The sequence below is a fragment of the Epinephelus moara genome, chromosome 24 (assembly GCF_006386435.1).
Source record: "Epinephelus moara isolate mb chromosome 24, YSFRI_EMoa_1.0, whole genome shotgun sequence".
In the NCBI taxonomy this organism is placed as follows: domain Eukaryota; kingdom Metazoa; phylum Chordata; class Actinopteri; order Perciformes; family Serranidae; genus Epinephelus; species Epinephelus moara.
In genome coordinates, this window is record NC_065529.1 from 9,392,543 (window position 1) to 9,413,349 (window position 20,807).

Sequence of the window (20,807 nt, forward strand, 5' to 3'; positions counted from 1 at the left end):
AGATATTAATATATACTTTCAACATATTGTACCACAGTAACCAGAATTATAATTATAATATTATTACTTTCATTAATGTTGTTGTAAGCTACTGTCATTATCGTCTGTCCTGCATCTCTCTCTGTCTCTCTTTCTGTCTCATTGTGTCATACGGATTACTGTTAATTTATTATGTTTTCCCCTGTTAAAGGGTTTTTTGAGGGAGTTTTTCCTTATCCGCTGTGAGGGTCCTAAGGACAGAGGGATGTCGTATGCTGTAAAGTCCTGTGAGGCAAATTGTGATTTGTGATATTGGGCTTTATAAATAAAATTGATTGAAAATTGATAGTACTGAGGCTTACTCTATAAGCAGTATAATCACAAGGAACTGGGATCTCATCCCTTGTGACGAGACTTTAAGTGAGGTCTTTCCAACCCCCCGGTTTTTTCGTTTAAGAGAGCTCCCAGTCTTGCAGATAGACTGGTGCATAGTCACTTACCTGCTAAGGAACAAGTTACATGGTTACCTAAAGACCTACTGGTACCTTTAAGTGTGGCCATTGTAAACAATGTGACATTGTAGTCAAATCTAAAGGTTTCACTCACCCAGTAACACAACAGCTGTATACCACTGGGCACCTTATTAACTGTAAGACTGCATCTGTTATTTACATACTTTCTTGTTTCTCTGTGATGCATTTTATGTAGGACGTACTAAACGACGTCTACAGGACCGACTGGCTCAACATAAATTTGCTGGTAGACCTGGTAATTGTGAGTATGCTATAGAGAAACATTTTACGCATAATGGTGATTCTGTCTCTTTTACAGCTATTGGTATAGATCATGTACCTCTAACCTCTTGAAGAGGCGATAGACAGAGAACACTCAACCAAAAAGAGAGCCGCTGGATCAATAAGTTCCAGGCTATGGTATTTCCTGGTCTTAATGATACTGTTGACATGTTTTCATTTCTGTAGATGTTTCTTATGTATATTTTGTTTATGTAGGACAATATTAGTGTTTTTTCTATGCTCTGTTGTCTTTACTGGCCTCTGACGTGATTGGTTGATCTTGAAGTCCTCACCTGGCCATCTAATTGCCTAAGACTGCTTCCCTCACCAGCTGTGTGTCATTTTACTAATCACCTACCTGTGTTATATGTGGTGTGTTTTTCTTTCAGTGTAAAGCCCTGATGAAGACCGTGTGTTGGTCGAAACATGTTGGCTGATTTTGAGCTTGTTTTTATTGTTCCATAATGAACTAGCCCTGTGATTAAAGCTTTTTATATATATTTTTGAAGAGTGCCTTGGATTTATCCTTTTTTTATTTTGGTGAGTTCCCCATTTTCTTCCAAAGAGCACCTTCTCACTATTTTGTACTACTTGTTTGAGAACGCCGCTGCCCTCCTACTTTTATTCTTTTTCCCTCAAGGCGTTCTTGAGATATCACCTTAATAAGAATAGGACAGTCACAGTGACCTTGACCTTTGATCTATGACCACCAAAATCTAGTCAGATAATTGTTGAGTCCAAGAGGACGTTTTTGTCAAATTTGAAGAAATTCCCCCATGGCCTTCTTGTGATATTGTGTTCACGAAAATGGGACAGCCTGATGGAAAACATAAAGCCTCTGGCTAACAACTACCATAAAACAAACTGACTATCTGACCGGACTGAAAGTGTCTGTTCCTACCTGATCCAGGCAGGATATTAATCACTCCTTTGGGCAGTCCAGCCCTTGCTGCCAACTCAGCAAACTTAAGTGCTGTCAGTGGAGTCACCTGAAAACAAATGACTTGTTTTTATTCATTTTAGCAACAGACACTCATACAGATGCCCTGAGAGGCAAGCAAGAAAAAAAATGTGGTGATCATTTTTCTAAGTCTAATGATGAGTCTGATCTAAATTGTTTTCTCTCCTGTGTTTATTATGAAAGAACAGATGAAAGAAAGTTTTGCCAGGATAATCTAAGTTCCTTTTTTGTTTTTATCTGTGAAACAGCTGGAAAAAAAGTTTTTCCAGGTGAGAACAAAAGTTTTGCAGGATCATTTTTCAAGTTAGGGGGGCGAGGGATGGGGGACAGATTTTAAAAACCGTCTACTTCTGTCCAAGTAGACAGTTGTTCCAAATTTAAAGAAATTCCCTAAAGGTGTTCTTGAGACATCGCATATCATGAGAATGAGACAGAGTTGAGGTCATGTTGACCTTCACCTTTGACCACCAAAATCTAATCAGTTCATTGTTGGGTCCAAGTGGATGTTTGTGCAAAATTTGAATAATTTCCCTCAAGGCCTTCTAGAGATATTGCATTCTTGAGAATGACATAATGGCTCCACCTGTGGCTGTCAACGTAGAGGCAAAAAAAAGTTTTGGCAGGTGACATAAGAGTTGTTTGAGTGTATGGAGAAATTGAAACTGACCTAGAGGAAAACGTAAATAATTTTAGTCCTACTTAGAACATAGAGTAGTGGTGCATTTTGGCCTCTTGTGACTGAAATGACTATTACACCAACAATTTTTTTTTTTTTTAAGGAACTTACACAGATTGTCCCGCAAAACCTTTTCTTGCCTGTTTTTAAGGCACACACAGGACAGAAAACATTTGAGATCAGACTTAAAAATGGATTGGCAAATTTTTGTTTTCTTGCCTGTTGAGGCTTCCATACTCTCATGTCAACCTCATGATAAATTGTGACAACTGATCAAATTCAGTTGTCACAGCTGATTTTTTATATATCATCATCTCGTGCTGCCACATACAGCCTCACAGAACTGCTAGCATGGCTGCACAATCTCATCCCTTCAAAAGTATCATTGCAGACTGCACAGTCATTTTTACTTGTGTGGAGTCTTGTGTGGACAGAGGCTGACTGATGGTGTGGAGGCTGACCTGAGCAGGTTTGAGGACAACTGTGTTTCCGGCTGCCAGGCAGGCTGCTGTCTTCCAAGCCAGCATCATCAGAGGGTAGTTCCAGGGAATCACGATGGCACACACTCTGAGAGGAAACAGAGGGAAGATCTGTGCATGTTAATGACACAAGTGCCTGTTTGTACCTGTATTTATTGATTTGTTAATATGGGACAGAAAGTGGGATGACTGTGATTTAAGGCTGTAACTTTGTCTGCTCATTTCATGTGCTGAAAGGACTTTTTGTTGCTTCTGACACAAATGTTGTGTCTGGTCTGGTCACTTTTTAGAAAATTTTAAGAGCTGTAGTCACAAACCGGAATTAATTCAGTTCATGTATGGCTGTGGGGTAGAAGCTGTTCTTACGGCTGGTGGTGCAGCATTTCAGGGCCCTGTAGCATCTTCCAGAGGTGAGCAGTGTAAAGAGATGGTGGCATGGGTGGGTATTGTCCGTTAAAGCCCTGCTAGCTCTGCTGTGACAGAGTGCCCTGTAGATGTCTTCCAGAGGGGTCAAGGGGAGACAGATGATCTTCTGTGCAGCTTTAACCATCCTCTGGAGAGCTGCTTTGTCAGCCACTGTACAGTTTCCGTACCAGGCAGTGATGCTGTAGCATAGGAACTCTCCACTGAGCAGTGGTGGAAAGATTTCAACAAGTCTGCCGAGAGGTTGTTTTTCCTCAGTGTCCTGAGAAAGTACATCCTCTATTGAGCTTTCTTCATCATCACAGAGGAGTGCACTGTCCACCTGAGGTCTGTCCTGATGCATACACCCAGAAATTTAAAACTAGGGACCCTCTCCACCTCTACTCCTCCTATTCTGAGTGGGGGGTGTTCCTGTTGCTGGCGTCTGAAGTCAATCAGAAGCTCCTTTGTCTTCTTGACGTTGAGCAAAAGGTTGTTCTCCATGCACCACATTGTAAGTTTGTAGACTTCATCTGTGTAAGCTGTTTCGTCATTATTGGAGATGAGTCCCACCACAGTGGTGTCATCTGCAAATTTTATGATTGTGTTCTGGGGGTGTGTGGGTGAACAGTCATGCATGTAGAGGGCGGGGCTGAGCACATAGCCTTGTGGCGCACCAGAACTGAGGGTCAGGCTTGGAGAGTTGTAATGTCCAAGTCTCACTGTCTGTGGACGGTTGGAAAGAAAGTCTTTTATCCACAAGCACAGATGGTTGCTGAGGCCCAGGTGGTGTAGTTTGCAGACCAGCCTGCTGGGGATGATTGTATTAAATGCAGAACTGTAGTCTACAAACAGCATTCTGACGTATGTTCCCCCCTGCTCCAGATGTGTTAGAGCAGTGTTGAGTGCTGTGAAAGCGTCCTCAGTGGATCTGCTTGTCCTATACGCATACTGGTGCTAGTCCAGGGTGAGGAGGAGGGTCGATTTAATGTGTCCTAGTACCAGTCTTTCAAAGCACTTCGAGTTGATGGAAGTCAGTGCAACTGGCCTGTAATCATTCAGGGAACTGATGTTGGTCTGCTTCGGAACTGGAATGATGGTGGCAGTTTTCAGGCAGGCTGGGACAGTGGTGTGCGCCAGGGAGAGATTGAAGATGTTAGTGAAAACCCCCAATGAGCTGGTGATGATGCTCTGATGATGCTCCCATCCAGGCCTGCGGCCTTCCTGACATTCACAGCTTTCAACACTCGTGTCCCCCCCCCAACAGCACAGAAGATCTATACAATCAACACAGTTTCAAGGTGGGCACCTAAGATTTGTGTCACCAATTCAGTATCTGACCAAACGTCTCCCCTTCTGTTCCTGAGATATGTTGCTAAATAATGGCCAGAAAAGTGTTTTATGGAGAACACTATGATGTCACAGTGAAGCTGACCTTTGGCCTTTTCGATATAAAATGGCATCCTTTCATTATCTTATTCTATTAAAGGTTTGTATGAATTTTTGTCATAATTAGAGTATGAATTCTTGAGTTACTGCCCTTAAAAATTCACACTGACCTTGACTTTTGACCACAAAATTCTATTAAGTTAATTTTTCAGTCCAAGTGAATATTTTTGCCAAATTTGAAGAAATCCCCTCAAGCTGTTCTGAGATATCATGTTCACGAGAATGAGATGGATGCAAGGTCACAGCGACCTTGACCTTTCATCTTTGCCCACCAAAATCGAATCAGTTCATCTTCGGGTCCAAGTGAACCTTTGTGCCAAATTTGAAGAAAGTCCCCAAAGGCGTTTTTGAGATATTGTGTTCACAAGAATGAGACAGACAATGTTACAGTGACCTTGACCTTTGACCCATGATCACCAAAAATTAATCAGTTCATCATTGATTCCAAGTGGATATTTGTGCTACATTTGAAGAAATTCCCTCAAGGCATTGTTGAGATATCACGTTCACAAGGATGGGACGTATGTATGGACAGACGGACGGACAACCCCAAAACATAATGCCTCCTGCCACTGCTAGCACCAGCATGGAGGCATAAAAACATGCAATGCAATGTAATGATTTTCTACCTGATCAATATGTGTGTGTGTGTGTGTGTGTGTGTGTGTGTGTGTGTTTAATTGTACAGACATGTGAGTCTGAATCCACTCTCTCACCCTATTGGTTCCTTCTTGGTGAAGGTGAGGTTGCGATTGGGTCTGGCCTGGTTAATGGGAATGGTGCTGCCCTGTTAAAAAAATGACATCATTTATTTCAGCATATTTATCCATATTCTATTACAGAATAACCACACACTGCCAATATTTGATGGTTTTACAGGTTTAAAGTAAGTTTGATCTAATTTCATGAGTGACACTGGCCTCCAGGTTTTAAAAACAGCTGTCTTACTTGGATCTTATCACACCAGCCGGCAAAGTAGCGGAAGGTCTGGATGGACATGCCCACGTGAGTCTTTAGGGCCAGAGTGTAAACAGCTCCGGAGTCGATTGCTTCGATAGTGGCCAGCTCCTCCTGATGCTCCTCCATCAGGTCAGCCAGTCTGTTATGTGGGGACGTAGGGGAGACACAAAGTTTATAACATCAAACAAAATCTTTGTTTGCTGTTTTGGAATATTTTAAAAGCTGCATTGTTCACATCCATGATTGCTAGCTAGCAGGCTTCTTCACTATTGTTCCTGGCAAGTTGCTACATTTCTTGTTACATTACCACCACCTGCTGTCAAACAGTAGAATAACATGAAAGTGGCTGCGAGTGTGTATTGTGGTGCTCACATACCGTGTCGCTGATATGCAAGATATGCAGACAGGAACCAACACATTAAAACATCAATGTGTGAAATGCATTTGCTTCACTTGCTCCATTGCTTAGGCGGCTACACACACACACACACACACACACACACACACACACACACACACACACACACACACACACACAACAACAGAGCTTTAGCCGAATTCACACCAAATCTGGTAATGCAGCCCCTCCCTGCAGGGTTGGGTGAAGGTTTGGGTGTGTTTATTTGTGCTTTTGAGTAAGTTAAGATCTGGTCAGTTAAGATCTAGCTGTTAATGAAGTTTTTACTAGGAGCTGAATTATCTGCATAAGTCTCTTCCTCTCCATAACATAGAGACACGGTAATATAAACCACTAAAAACACTAAATAACACAGTTTCACTTTTTTTACTTTGTGTTTTTCTGATACTGCTCTTTACGGAGGGGCTTGTCACCAACGAATGAGAAAACATGAAAAGGCGAAAATGCGAATGTCCCTATCGCGAACAAATGTTGAGGATGACCTGCTCCCTACATAGATATAAACGCCTCATCCTAAAGCCCCGTTTCCACCAAACAGTTTAGGTATAGTACCTCTGGAACCAAAAGAAACCCTTCAGACATGGTACCTAGACCCTAGGTTCATTTAGCTTTTCCACCGCAAACAGTATTCTCTACTCTTAAATGTGGGTCGGGTTGTTATTGCTCACTGCTCCATCCAGCTCTCTCTGTATTTCTTCATCACCGGTGACACAGAGGGAAGTCTGCACCTCATTTATCGTCCACAGAACGGGATTGCATGCTGACATTTTCAGAACAAAATAAGACAGGCTGGAGTGAAAGTCTCTCTCTGTGATTTAAAAACAGTGGGTTTGTGCACTTAGTCCTCAGGCAAGCACAGGGGTTTAGTGTTACTGGAGCCCACAGGAACGAAGCTGCTCAGTGCTTTTTTTCCCTCCAAATGAGGATTAGAATATATGCAGTTCACATAATCTGGTTGAAATTAATATATATTTTTAAACACTTGAAGATCCACTCACTACTAAAAGTATATGTACTCCAAGAGAGACAATAAAAACTAATGGAATGGTCACATCTGTCATATTGAAATTTAAGGTGTGCTGGATTCATGTCATCAACTCATTCACTGGGCCGGCAGTCATTTTATAGTTATAGTCGTAGTTACAGTGGTTACATAAGCCTAAAAACCAGCCATAAGTCAGCCCTGAGCAAGAATGACCATTCGCTATTGACCAATCAGTGGTCTGCAGTGTTTGTAGCTCCACCTTTCAGAACCAGATCTGTGTGCTAGGTACTCCAACAGAGGGGTGACAAAAATGGGGACAGTTAGAAATTGGTACCATCCACATCTTTTCACAGTGGAAACAGGAAAAAACATACTGGACTGCTTGGTGGAAACGGGACTTCAGGTAATGAAAATATATTGATTCTTGTTTTCAGGTGATTATACACTACAGAAAACATATCTAATTTATATTGCACATATTTTATTATATATCCCCCTAAATCCTACACACTGCACATTTAAAGCTGCAGAGTTCAGTTTAGTGCACTGACCGGTAGATGAGTCTGCCTCGGTCTCGGGGGTTCATCTTGCCCCACTCTCCCTCTTCAAAGGCCTCCTTAGCAGCAGCCACTGCCTTGTTCACATCACTTGTCTGGGCTAGAGACACGTCACAGATGGCCTGCAGGACAGACAGGTACAGGACAGAAAATCACAAAGCCAGCAGTGAGGGAAGGACACTGGTACGAGAGAATTCCTCTACCAGATCAGGTAGGCTGTAGGTTTAAAACAATATAAACTAAGCACAAAAAGTAAGGAAATTTGTGTTTGGTAGGTTCTTTCTTTGTTGTAACAATGCTTCTTGGCAATAGATCTTATACCGTTGGAAAGCCTGCTTATTTCCCTTTTAAATGGTGCCACATTTGTAAGGAATATGCATTTGTGGGATGAGCAGCAGAGCTGAGTATGTGGGTTGCACCCATGAAAAATTTGCCAAATCTTCTCTGTCAATGCCAAACAGCTTTTTTTTGCTGTTGACTCTTGTTTGGTGTTGTTTGGTGGATTGGATGAGTGAAGTTTAAAGAAACAAGACATATTCTATGTATTCATTTAACAAACAGGAACCTCAGTAGCATGTGGAAGAACCATACACAGCCACAGCAACAACAGCCTGGCACCTTCTTCTCATGCTGGTCACACACTGCTGTGGGATAGCATCCCATTCTTCAACCAGCATTTGTCGCAAGTCAGCCAAAGTGGTTGTGTTGGTCACTCTGGCATGAACAGCACGCCCAAGCTGATCCCACAGGTGTTCAATGGGGTTGAGATCAGGACTGCTGGCAGGCCATTCCATCTTCTCCACTCCCAAATTCTGGAGGTAGTCTCTGATAAACCCCGCTCTGTGGGGGCGAGTGTTGTCATCTTGGTCCCAGACTGAGATATGGGATTGCCACTGGTTGCAGAATTTCATCTGATATCTCTCTGCATTGAGATCGCCTCCAATGATGACAAGCCTCATTTTTCCAGTGAGGGAGATGCCGCCCCACACCATCACACTGCCTCCACCAAAAGAGGTTACTCTATCAGTGCAGCAATCAGCAAAGCGTTCTCCCGTCTTCTCCACAATTTGACCCTACAATCCAACTGCCATAGGCACAATCTGGACTCATCGCTAAACATAATGTTCCTCCACATGTTAAGGTTCCAGTGCACGTGTTGTCGACACCAGCACAAACCGGCCTCATGGTGAAGGGCAGTCATGGCAGATGGCGGATTGACTGAGCAGAGAGCCGTAGAAGACTGCCTACGGTTCCTTAATGCTGACAGGATGAGGAAACGGTCTTCTTGGGGTGCCATCTTCTTAGAATGCCCACTTCGCGGCCTGTCTCTGACATCCCCCGTTATAGGGAACTTGGCCTTCAGTTTGCAGATGGCGCTAGGGCTCACTCCAAGTAATGCCACAACTTGGTTTTGCAGAACACCAGCTTGAAGTTGCCCTATCACACAGGCCCTATCTAGATCAGTCAAACGTGGCATGCTGATTCTTGGAGCAGACACCAACTGACCACTGTGGCAAGGCCCATGCTCACAGGTGCTGACAATCAGGTGCCAATCACCTGATCATCATCATCATCATCATCATCATCATCATCATCAATCAGGGTACCAGAAGCTCAAAAAAAGAGTCACTAGCAACAGCAAAAAATAGCTGTTTGGCATTGGCAGAGAAGATTTGGGAAATTTTTCAACCCACATACTCAGCACTGCTGCTCATCCCATAAATGCAGGTTCCTTACAAATGTGGCACCATGTGAAAGGGAAATAAACAGGCTTTCCAACGGTTTAAAATTTATTGCCAAGAAGCATTGTTACAACAAAGAAAAAAATCTACCAAACACAAATTTCCTTACTTTTTGTGCTTAGTTTAGTTGGTGAGGATTTTTCTTTTTTTAAAAATGTGTATGAGAGTACAGGTGCTGGAGACTTCTGTCTTTTTCAATTTAGTTCTAAATCAAACTGTAAAACCTGCATTATGTCAAAGTTATTTCCAACTAATATTGTGACTGACGGATATTCTAATGAGCACTAACAGTACAGTACCTTTCAATGCCTGTAGCCTAGCAACCTATCCACAGCCACAGAAATAAGAAATAATAATAACAATAATTACTTGGCCTTGAAAATATATAGATATTGTTTACGACAGACTTACATGGGATATGGTGCCATATGGTGGTCATAGTATTAAAAGTAATTTTGGTGTTAATATAATTAATTTTGTCACTTTGTTACCATGCCGTCAGTGGGGTTTATTGTCTTGTAGGTCTTTCCTCCCTCTGCATCAACAAACTCTCCATTAATGAACAGCTGATGAGGCATCTTTATGGTCATGTTGTTGATGTTCTTCTCCACCTGAGGAATTAAACAGTGCACATGACAAGGGTCAGCATGTTGTCTTCCCAGGGGCAGTATCACTATCAGTAACAAACACAAGCCAGTAACAGCAGTTCTCTCTGAATTTAAACGCAGTCAATTGCATTTACATAGTCAATGACCAGTTCCTCTTCATCGTCCTCCCCTCGGAGCTTCCTGACACACATCTGGATAAAATCCTGGAAAGTGCAGTTCATGTACACGTCCTCGTTTTGCAGCTGGCAGTTACTGGCCCGAAGCTTCACCTCCTCCACCAGCCTGAAGATGGCAACAGGGGAAGAGAAGAGGGAATCAGAAGCATAGTGCAAGTACAGGAGAAGGAAAATGTATTTAATGGAATTTCTTGGTATAATGACCCAGACATAATGAAACTAGCATAGCCACTATTCTATTATACTACTACAATGGCAAATAAGGGCCATATTTCTATTGAAATTCAGACTTTCTGAGATTAAAGTTATACATTTACGAGATAAAAACATAGATCTCTGAGATTTAAGTCACAAATTTATCAGGAAAAACTAGAATTTCCACCCCCCGTGTTGTATGCCTCTGAGCACCAGTCAAGTTTCTCATACACGTCACATCCATGTCTGAGAAATGTGGCTGCCTCACACCCATTGTCCACTTGACAGCAGAGAAGATCTATACAATCAGCACAGTATCAAGAGGAGTGTCACCAATTCAGTATCTGACCAAATATTTCCCCTACTGCTCCTGAGATATGAGGTTGAATAACGGCTAGAAAAGTGTTAAATGCAGAACATTATGATGTCACAGTGACGTTTACCTTTGACCTTTTGGATACAAAACATCATCACTTCATTACTATATCCTATTAGACATTTGTGTGATGTTTTGTCATAATTGGCATATGAATTTTTGAGTTATGGCCAAAAGCATATTTTGCGAGGTCACACTGACCTTGACTTTTGATCTTCCACTACAAAATTCTAATGAGTTCATTCTTCAGTCTAAGTGGATGTTTGTGTCAAATTTAAAGAGATTCCTTTGAAGGTGTTCTTGCTATATCACGTTCACAAGAATGAGACTTAAAGGCCCTTCTAGGGGGGAACTGCCCATTGGTTCGACAGCCCATTGGTTCGACATCCCATTGTTCCGACCATATTAAACTCATTGTTCCGAAGTTCGTTCCGAAATCATCATGATGCCCTGTGGTTAAGGTCTGGTTAGGTTTAGGCACAAAAACCACTTGGTTAGGGTCAGGAAAAGATCATGGTGTGGGTTAAAATGAAAAAGAAAGTGACAAACACATAAGCCGTGAGCCTGCTCCGCCTCAAGCCGATCGCGGCGCACCATACGCCCGCCGCGAGCCGTTTAGCACCGCGGACAGTCGGACTAATGGGCTGTCGAACCAATGACATGGACCCCTTCTAGGGACGGGCATTGGAAATTAGCAGTAGCTATAAATGCTGTGATACATTGCATTGGTTAATTGCTGTGCAATTCTCTATGTATATGTATCTGTCCCTATCAAATAAACATGAAAATGAAAATGAGACTGATGCAAGGTCACAGCGACCTAGACCTTCGACGACCAAAATGTAATCAGTTCACTGTTAAGTCCAAGTGAATGTTTGTGCCAAATTTGAAGAAATTCCCTTGAGATATCGTGTTCACAAGGATGGGATAGGCGGACATAGTGACTGATGTCACACTGACCCTGACCTTTTTATGCCACTGGCCACAGCTATCATCGACACAGAGGTATAAAAATCTGAAAAATAGTGGGGGTTTTTGTGAAAGAACCACACTACTTCACTTTTTGCAGGGTTGGATCAACTTAATCACACCACAGAGACTGCCACAGTAGCATTTTATTTCAAAGGCAGCTAAATGTCTATAGTGTATGAGATAAACTGAATTAATTCTAGATCAGAAAGTAATTAATCCTATCCTCCTTTGATTACCTGACTACATCCATGGAAGCAGCACCGCACTTAAAGAAATCTGTGGAGTCTTGGATCTGACTGACATTAGTCAGAATACTCTGCCACACTGCCTGTGAGGAGACATTTATTAAAAGTCAACCCGGGATATTTTTTTAGTGGACAAATACACATTGTTTTGGCAACCTCTCAGATTTTTTTCAGCTTCCCTAGAATCTGTGGGAGGAGAGGTCCTACCCTCATCTGTTCAGCGAAGGTTTTCTCCTCCTCAGTGAGCTCCACAGCTGCACTGCCCCCTGAGTGGAAATACTGTGCTGCAGCAATCATCTTCCCATCCTCAAACTGAAGATTCTTCACCAACAGCTGCAGAGAAAGAGAGAGCATGACCCGATCAGTCATTAGCAATCTAACATTAACATCATCAACGTAAGTTAATGGCTCTCTTACACAAAGATTTATATTAGAGAGAGGAACTAGACAGGGTTGCTGTCTTAGTCCCACCTTGTTCGCCCTATATATCGAACCATTGGCCCAACTGGTCAGACCTCAAACAATGGCTGAACATCATAGACAATATCTATAGTTATGGAGAAACTCACATACAAGCTGAAAATGAAGGAGGAATCCTTCACAAAATACTGGGAAAAGTGGTTATCATATAGATCGAACAAGACACAAGGACAAATGTGACTGAAGTGGATTGTAAACTTCTACCCCAGTCAGAGGATACAAGCTTCCATTAAACCTCAAAGAAGCAGAGGAAGAAGAAGAAGAAGAAGCAGCAGCTCTTCGTTGACTTACGGCCTTGTTGTCATTGCCAAACAGCACCAGGCCTGCCTTTGTGACGATACCGGGGCGGCTGGCTCCAATGATCTCCAGGGGCTGACCGTTAGCTGAGGTGCCATTATCCACCAGAGATGAGCCATAAAAAGTCACTTTCTACAAGAGGACAGACACAAGACAGCACAACTTTGGTAAAGACAATACGTCATTTTGTTTTCACTTAGTTTCTGGCAATCTCTGCACAATACACCTGATTATTTGAATATATTTACCAGTATTTCTCTTTGTCATTAAATACTCAGGACTCAGTAAGCAAAGATCTTTTTAAGTTTAACACTCAATAACTCAGCTATAGCTGCTTGCATAGCATTGAGAAAAACAGAATTACAGAACATGAAATAAGCTAAACTGTTCAAGCTTTTGGCAAGACATGTCCCTACTTTGGACGGTAATATGTCAGAAAGACATTGGACTCTCACATCAGACAGATATGAAGTTAATTTGTTAACTTAGGTTCAGGAGCAGGACCACGCCTCAACCACACCTTTAATTACCTGCCAAGCCTACTTATACCTGGTCAACTCATCACTGCTGTCTTTGTCTCAGATTTCTCCCCTCTTTCCCTTTCCTTCATCCATCATCCTCTATTTCTCATCCCAACCCCATCTGCTTACCCTTACACACCTCCCCTCATCCTCTCCTCCCTTCTTCTTCAATGTGATGCATACCTCTCCCATGTCTTGTTCTAAGTACTGTCTGGGGCCTGTAATCAGCTTGTGCTGAAAAATGCCTGAGATAGAACCCCCACACTGTGTCTCCCTATCCCAAACCAACCTCACAGAGAACATCCCTATTCCACCTTCGACCCCCCCAGCTTTCATTATAATCACTGGCAGTCATTATCATTACCAAGTAAGTAAAGTAAATCCTATAGTAAATCAATATTTAAGATTTTTTATGTATTAATGGATGGTGTGAATTCTGTTCTAGCATCCAGACGTGTTGTGTTACCTGTCCATCAACCTCAGCCCAGGCTCCAGGCACTTTGTCATTTCCTCTGATCCAGTTGTGGAGAGCCTCAGCAGACTGGTTCCAGTCAATCTGCCAACAGAGGAAGCTGCTGTCATCATGTCTTCACATGGAATATACACTAAATTAAAACTGTGACTGTAGCACTGGCGAAAGTCTGTAAGTCCATGACTGAGTGAATGCTGCCACCTCCTGTTTCAAATTAAAAGTCCTCATTTCAAATAACTTACTTGATTATTTGTCAGTCTACGTAATTTTTTCAGGCAGTTGGCGGTTGAAATGTGTCTTCACTAGGGATTGGAATCACCAGAGGCCCCACAATATGATATTATCACAATACGTAAGTCACAATACAATACTATTGTGATTTTAAACGTGTTGTGATATACTGCAATTTATTAACTTTCTTCAACTGCAAATTATGTCCCCAAAAACTTTGCCGACATCAACAGTTTTATTGTGTAAAATACAGTTGTTATTATGTTCATCTCACTTCAGCCATTTTTATTGCAGCAAATTGTATCTAGTACACTGAAAAGGCAATGGGTTATATTAAATTAGTAGTATTGTATTTGTAATATTAATAATTTCTAAAAAAAAATTGATACTTGGTGTCTGTGTAACAATATGATAATGCCACACAAAAATATTGCGATACTAGGCTGTATCGATTTTTCCCCCTCACCCCTACAGCGCACACATGCAACATGGAGGTAGTGCAGAGTCAGCCATGAATGGCGCCACTGGGGCAGTTTGGGGGTTTGGAGCCTTGCTTAAGGGCACCTCATCAGTGTCCTGGAGGTGAACTGGCACCTCTCCGGCTGCCAGTCCACATTCCATACTTGGAATGTTCCCAAGCCAAGTTTCCACAGACTGAGCTACTGCCGCCCCCAGTGTTTCATACACAGTGCATCCATATACCAGATTTGGATCTAGTCTTATGAATCCTTTTGAAAGTACAAAATTACTCCACTCTAAAGTATCTTATTTCAAATTTAATTTCTCTGTTTTACCAATTACAAAATACTCAAAGGTAACTGAAATACATGTTTCAAGTACAAGTAACAGAAATGCTGCTTATCTCTGATGACCGTTTTGTATGAAAGTTCCATACACAGAGATTTTTATTTGATGTTTATATCCAGACTTATATACTTATTCAGTTATTTATTACTAACTGTATTAATTCTAAATCACTGTTTGTATTGACAATAAACCCCCAACACACACAAAGTTATTACCTTGGCATTGTCTTTCTTCTGAATGCACTCATATGTGGCTCCCTCCTGTGGCTGGGTGATTCTCGGGGCCTTCCCTTCTGCAATCAGCCTCACAGCATCCACCTGGAACCACAACAAGTTTCTTTCTAAAATACTGTACATCTGTACTGTCTGGTCATTCATGCATTTTCCAAATTTTCTTTTTTAACTTTTCGATAAAAAATATTCCCAGTGTATATCACTTCATTTTCTCTGAGAATTAGAACAAAGCCACTCAGCACTACCCTGGAAATCCAGAGTTCTTGCGAGAGCACAATTTGAATTTGCTCAGCGAGTCACCCTGGCAATCAGAAATGATGCTCATTACCTATGCCCATGAAACCGAGCTGCACCAATCACATCGGTGTATCTGATATAGGCGGGTCAGAGGCGAGCTAAACAGATGACGACAGCGCTGCGACGACGAAGTCCGGAATCAGTCAGTAAACATTGCAAGATGGCTACGGATGAACACCAGTTGATTGAAATGGCTTTGGCCGCTACAGTGAACGAGTTAGACTTGGCTTTTTCTCTAAAAGAGGAACAGAAGACGGCGCTCGAGTCTTTCCTTTGCAAGAAGGACGTTTTTGCTGTTTTGCCGACCAGTTACAGCAAGAGTCTAATCTACCAGTTAGCTCCGCTGGTAGCGCTCTGGATACGTCACCCCGTGTATTGTTCTGATTGGTCGTAGTGTTATCCAATTGCGTGCAGTGATATTTACAAATGCATGCTTGTTGCCGTCCCTCGAGTTGGGCCATTTTCATTACTCATAGCCAGACCCTAAATCTTTCTAGATTTGGGTCTGGATTTCCAGGCTAACTCAGCACCCTATCACGGGCCAAATTTGGCCCATGGGCCGTAAGTTGAGTATTGCTGCTCCAGACAGACTGAGAGTGTAGCTGATCACACACTTTAACCTCTGAGGCAAAACAAAAGCATGTTAAAGTTTAACTACAGCAGGCGAGAGCAAAGGCTCCCATGAGTTCCTGGTATGCTTTTCCATTCATGTAAATGTGTATTTTGGGGTTACACCACACATATACACACCTAATTCACAATAAGTGCATGGAATGTCTTTATAATATACATGTTTTCTCTGCATACCATACCATACTTTTTTTTACCACCTGGCTCAGCCTACACCACCACAACACAGCCTGTGTTTTCTCCACCCATTGCCCCATCAGAACACTTACGGTGCCTTTGACTCCCTCTGGGAAGAGAAACCTCTTGTAGATAGTGTTGACAGTGTCATTGGGTTCAACATCACACTCCCTCTGCAGCAGAATGGGTCCGGTGTCCAGTCCATCATCAGCCCAGAACACTGTGAACCCGCCTTTTTTGTCCCCATGGATCAGGGTCCTGTGTGCCAGACACAGCAGGTAAAACACTGGACTTGTCACCATGCCAACCCCAACCTAAAGATCACCACATGACTCACCAGTTGATAGCTGAGGCTCCCCTGTGGCGAGGCAGCAGGGAGGGGTGGTAGATGATGGAGCCGTGTTTGGGATGGTCGATGACCTCCATGGGGATGAACTGGGAGCAGAAGGGCAGGACATTGAGCTCGGCACCAGTGGCGTTATACTGAGCCACCACCTCTGGAATCGCCTGGCCCTTCACACGCCAGCGGGGGAACTTGAAGACAACAACACCATCCTTCTCTGCCTCAGTTGCTGTGAGAGAAAAGAAAGATTAAACTGTGCCTTACAAAAATGCTTTTAAATGATTTGTATCATGAATTAATCTTGATTATTTGTTTAGTTCATCACGTTATTGTCAAAATAGTGAAGAATGCCTATCAGACTTCAAGGTAATGTATTCAAATAGTTGTTTTGACTGACCAACAGCCCAAAACCCAGAAGGTATTCAGGGAATGTGAAACAGAGAAAATCTGCAAACCCTGCTGATTTTCACTTAAATATCCAATTGGTCATTCTGGGCGCGCCATCAGTATCAGCAAATATCAGCTTTTAAATAAACTATCTTAATCGGCCAACATGCTTTTTCTCATTTTGCACAATAAATGAATATTTCATGCATTGAAAAGTATTCTATGTCATGTCTCCATCTGCTGGTGGGTCATCACGATAAGAGTATGCATGCATAATATGATGTTAAGTCCACTACAGAATAGACTTGATGATCACTAAAATTAGGTGGGAAAAAATGGATATATCAATATCGGTATCGGATATCAGATAAATAAGTTGTTATGGATCAACATGTTGGATATCAGCAAAAAATACAATATTGTGCATCCCTACTATCAATCAGCCTACTCACTGTGTGCTATCTTGAATTGGTAAGGATGTTTTTCTCCCATGCCTCCATGCCTTTTAAGCTATCTCCATCAGAAAATACAAGCAGCTCATACTGACAAATCCAAAAATCAACATTTATATATTCAAAGAGCATATCCTCTATGTCATGGAGAATGTTGGAATTCGTAGTACATTAAAAACTACATTAATCTCTAGCTCTTCCCCCTTCTTCTACAGTGCTGTAAATCCAAATATAGACATGTTATTGCCTATTACTGTCCGAGTATAAAGATGACAATCTGTATCATTAGATATAAAGACAGCAGTTACGTAGGTGGTGACACACTGCACTTGGCCACAAATCCTAATGACAATGCAACTTTGACAGGACGGCTATATTGAGTTTTCTAGTTAGGTGGGCCAAAGTGATAAAAGCCGTGATGTAAGAGTCCAAATTTCATTTGGCACCATCCTGAGTCTATTCATGGCAGGCATGCTTGCTTTCAGTGAGAGAGAGAAGACAGTATTTCCATTAATATTTTACTTTAACTGCTCCTACAGCCATGCACTAACAGCAAAGCTAAACTGTGGTCAGTCAGTGAAGTTCTCACCCAGTGGGTCAGCCTTGCCATCCTTGTCAGGGATGGTGAAGACTCCTACGATGGTGTGGCCATCCTTCCTCAGCTCCTTGTAAACTTCCTGGCCAAACAGACTCTGACCGATCACTGCAATCTTCATTGTCACACCTCACTGTGTTCTGGAGAGGCAGCAACACACACCAGGACAGCCAGCAGGGTTGTGGTATATGGATTATGTCACATATGAGAGAAAAAGAAATACATTTTTACATTGTAAGTGAGGGTTTCTCAGGCTGGGGCTCAAAATCCTGCATATTATTTTTCATACGTGCAAGTTCTTCGCAACTATGAGGAAACTGAAACATATCAGTCAATTCCAATCTTTCTTTGGCCAAAGGGCACTTAAAGGTCCAGTGTGTAGGATTTAGGGGGATATATAGGCAGAAATAGAATAAAATATAATAAGTACTCTGTTTTAAAACCAGTGAAAAGAGAGCCTTGGAAATATTAAATGATTCTACTGACCTATAACAGCATATAGACTCCTCTTTTTAACCTGTCTCCCGACTTTCATTCATGGATACTTTTTTGTTCAGTGATCTGACTGGTCAGATTTTGGGATGTTGACAGGTTGTGATTCAATATCCTGAAGTTAACCTGCTCCGGAGCAGGTTAGCTGTTCAGCATAAGTTGCCAGGGTGATTTATCCCAGTAAAAAGAGAACCAGCTTCAATAGTACTGAAAACCCAGAGTTAACCCTGAAATTATCGCACTAACTCCAAATCCTGCTTCCTAGTACAGGCCTCTGGTCCATTTGTTTTGGAGAGGAGTAGACCTCTGTGGATAATTCAGCTCCTGGTAAAAATCTCCTGAACAATGAACACTAAAGTAATTCTGAATGGGAGAAGTTTCAGCTGGCTGCAATCTGCAATCCTCACTGCTAGATCCCACTAAATGTTACACATTGGACCTTTAAAGCTCCAAGAGACCATTAACTTAATTCAATCAACACACTGACTTCAGAGTGCTCTCAGTCAAGTTCAGACAAGACAGACCATACCTGTGCTTCTGCTGTATGCATGATAAATCATCATGATAAAGCTCTGTGGTTAAGGCTGAGCAGGTCACAAGACCTCCACTCACACTTTATGCAAAGTCTTAACTGTCTGACTCGGTCCAAAGAGCAAACTGAGCAGCTCTGTGGTGGTTTCACCATGGTATGACCTTAGCGTAAAGACCTTGAAGAATAATGCTGTGCATGTGTACACATTTATACACTTAGATGACCAGCCTTACTATCCCATATTGCAGTGCTGTGAATAGATTTGGAATATATTTATAAGTAGTAAGCATTCTGAGAAACATATTTTGTATATCGTTTGTCATCCTACAGTTTGACTTTATAAAACGTTATAAAAACACTTGTGTGATGATTAAGACGCACCCATTCTACCGAATCCATTCTACAGAAGGTGCTCAGTAATCGTGACTGGTCCTCTGTTTGACAGTTTATTGACCCCGAACAGAGAGGGGCGGGGCCTGCTGCCCTGCCAACTAATCAACTCCAACACTGAAGCTCATGCCTCTGGGGTGGACCAATCAAAAGCACAGATGAGTTGAATGGATTTGACAGCCCACTGAAGGCACAATGCTCAGGCAGACCGTTTCACCACACAACATTCAGATTAATGATCGAATACTTCATCGAGTCATGTGCAGCCACAGCGTGGAACTGTAATAATAATATCCTCAACAGTTAATGCAAACAACAGTCTCGTTTTGCAAATTCAAACGATCTTTGTGCGTGTGTGTGCGTGTGTGTGTGTATGTGTGTGTGTGTGTGTGTGTGTGTGTGTGTGGCGGGAGACCAGCCAGCAGTTTGCACTCTTTTTGATAAGCATTATGCATCATGTAAACAATTATGAAACAGAGGAAAACAATAAAATATTGTGCCCTTACCGTTACTCCGCCAACAGACCCAGTACCCCTCTGCTCGCCTGGAAAGAGCGATCAGTCAGAGTGCATTGCCTTTAATTTCCTCCCCCCAGCAGCGCAGACAGGCGGCCCAATTGCATAACATGCAAATAAAACATAGTGATTGGACAAGACGGGCCATGAACGGCCAATCAGCCGGGGCCATGGCTGGGGCACGTTTAACCTGTAAGCGGTGTGCACCGTTTGCTACAGTTTAAGGGTTGAGCTACTGGTGCCTAACCGTAGGCTACTGTCAATAGTCTCAGTATTAGGGAGGAGTGAACTACATGTAATTAAAGGTCCTGTGTGTAAGTGGTGCCTACCAGTAAGATACAGATTGCAACCAGCTGAAAGCTCTCCTGGTTAGAATCCTTCAGTATTCATTGTTCAGGAGTTGTTTTTTTCTTGGGTGCCGAATTATCCACAGAGGTCTCTTTCTCTGCAAAACAAACAGGCCCAGTGATTTACACTGAGTAAAGCATTGTCACTGTAAAATAATCAGTGTTTTAGCCATTGTATGTATGCATGCCATCTGGAACACAGCATAGGCTCAACATGTTTGTTGAAACGCTGTGCAGCTGACTTTGGGGTAAGTTTCTTGTTTGGTGGGTGTGTCAGAGGTGTTACCCACCAGCAGCTATGTGTAACCAAGTTCTGAAAGGCAACAGTTTTAATTTGCTCTTGCTTTGGCAATGTAAATGTACTTCCCATGCAATAAAGCTCCTTTGAATTGAACTGAAATAAATCCCACAGTGAGCATGCTTGCATAACTTAAGGTGTTCAGTGCACTAGTGTTTACATTTAGATAAATATTTTGCTACATTTTGTTGGGCAAGCCCAATGACATGGAAACTAAGTAATGTCAATTTCAATAAATCACTTTAATATTACATGAGGACCTGTCTCTTAGTGAGCAAAAGGTATTCTCACAAAAAGAAAGGCAGAGTTCGGCTCCGGGCCAGGTACCCGCAGTAAC

General features: G+C 42.2%; 1 protein-coding gene across 1 annotated transcript in view; it reads right to left on the reverse strand.

The window, feature by feature from the left end:
* Positions 1-19,924, reverse strand: part of aldh1l1 (aldehyde dehydrogenase 1 family, member L1) — a 34,669-nt gene extending 14,745 nt beyond the window's left edge. The window contains exons 1-16 of the mRNA XM_050036924.1: positions 19,817-19,924; positions 17,891-18,036; positions 16,457-16,691; positions 16,212-16,377; positions 14,998-15,099; positions 13,739-13,828; positions 12,746-12,883; positions 12,182-12,307; positions 11,966-12,057; positions 10,145-10,292; positions 9,894-10,013; positions 7,655-7,782; positions 5,689-5,839; positions 5,457-5,527; positions 2,872-2,977; positions 1,675-1,762 (exon numbers count right to left, since the gene is read on the reverse strand). Coding sequence (XP_049892881.1) covers positions 1,675-1,762; positions 2,872-2,977; positions 5,457-5,527; positions 5,689-5,839; positions 7,655-7,782; positions 9,894-10,013; positions 10,145-10,292; positions 11,966-12,057; positions 12,182-12,307; positions 12,746-12,883; positions 13,739-13,828; positions 14,998-15,099; positions 16,212-16,377; positions 16,457-16,691; positions 17,891-18,017 — 1,888 coding nt within the window. The 5' untranslated portion in view covers positions 18,018-18,036; positions 19,817-19,924. The remainder of the gene's footprint in view (positions 1-1,674; positions 1,763-2,871; positions 2,978-5,456; positions 5,528-5,688; positions 5,840-7,654; positions 7,783-9,893; positions 10,014-10,144; positions 10,293-11,965; positions 12,058-12,181; positions 12,308-12,745; positions 12,884-13,738; positions 13,829-14,997; positions 15,100-16,211; positions 16,378-16,456; positions 16,692-17,890; positions 18,037-19,816) is intronic.
* Between the last annotated feature and the right edge of the window lie 883 nt (positions 19,925-20,807).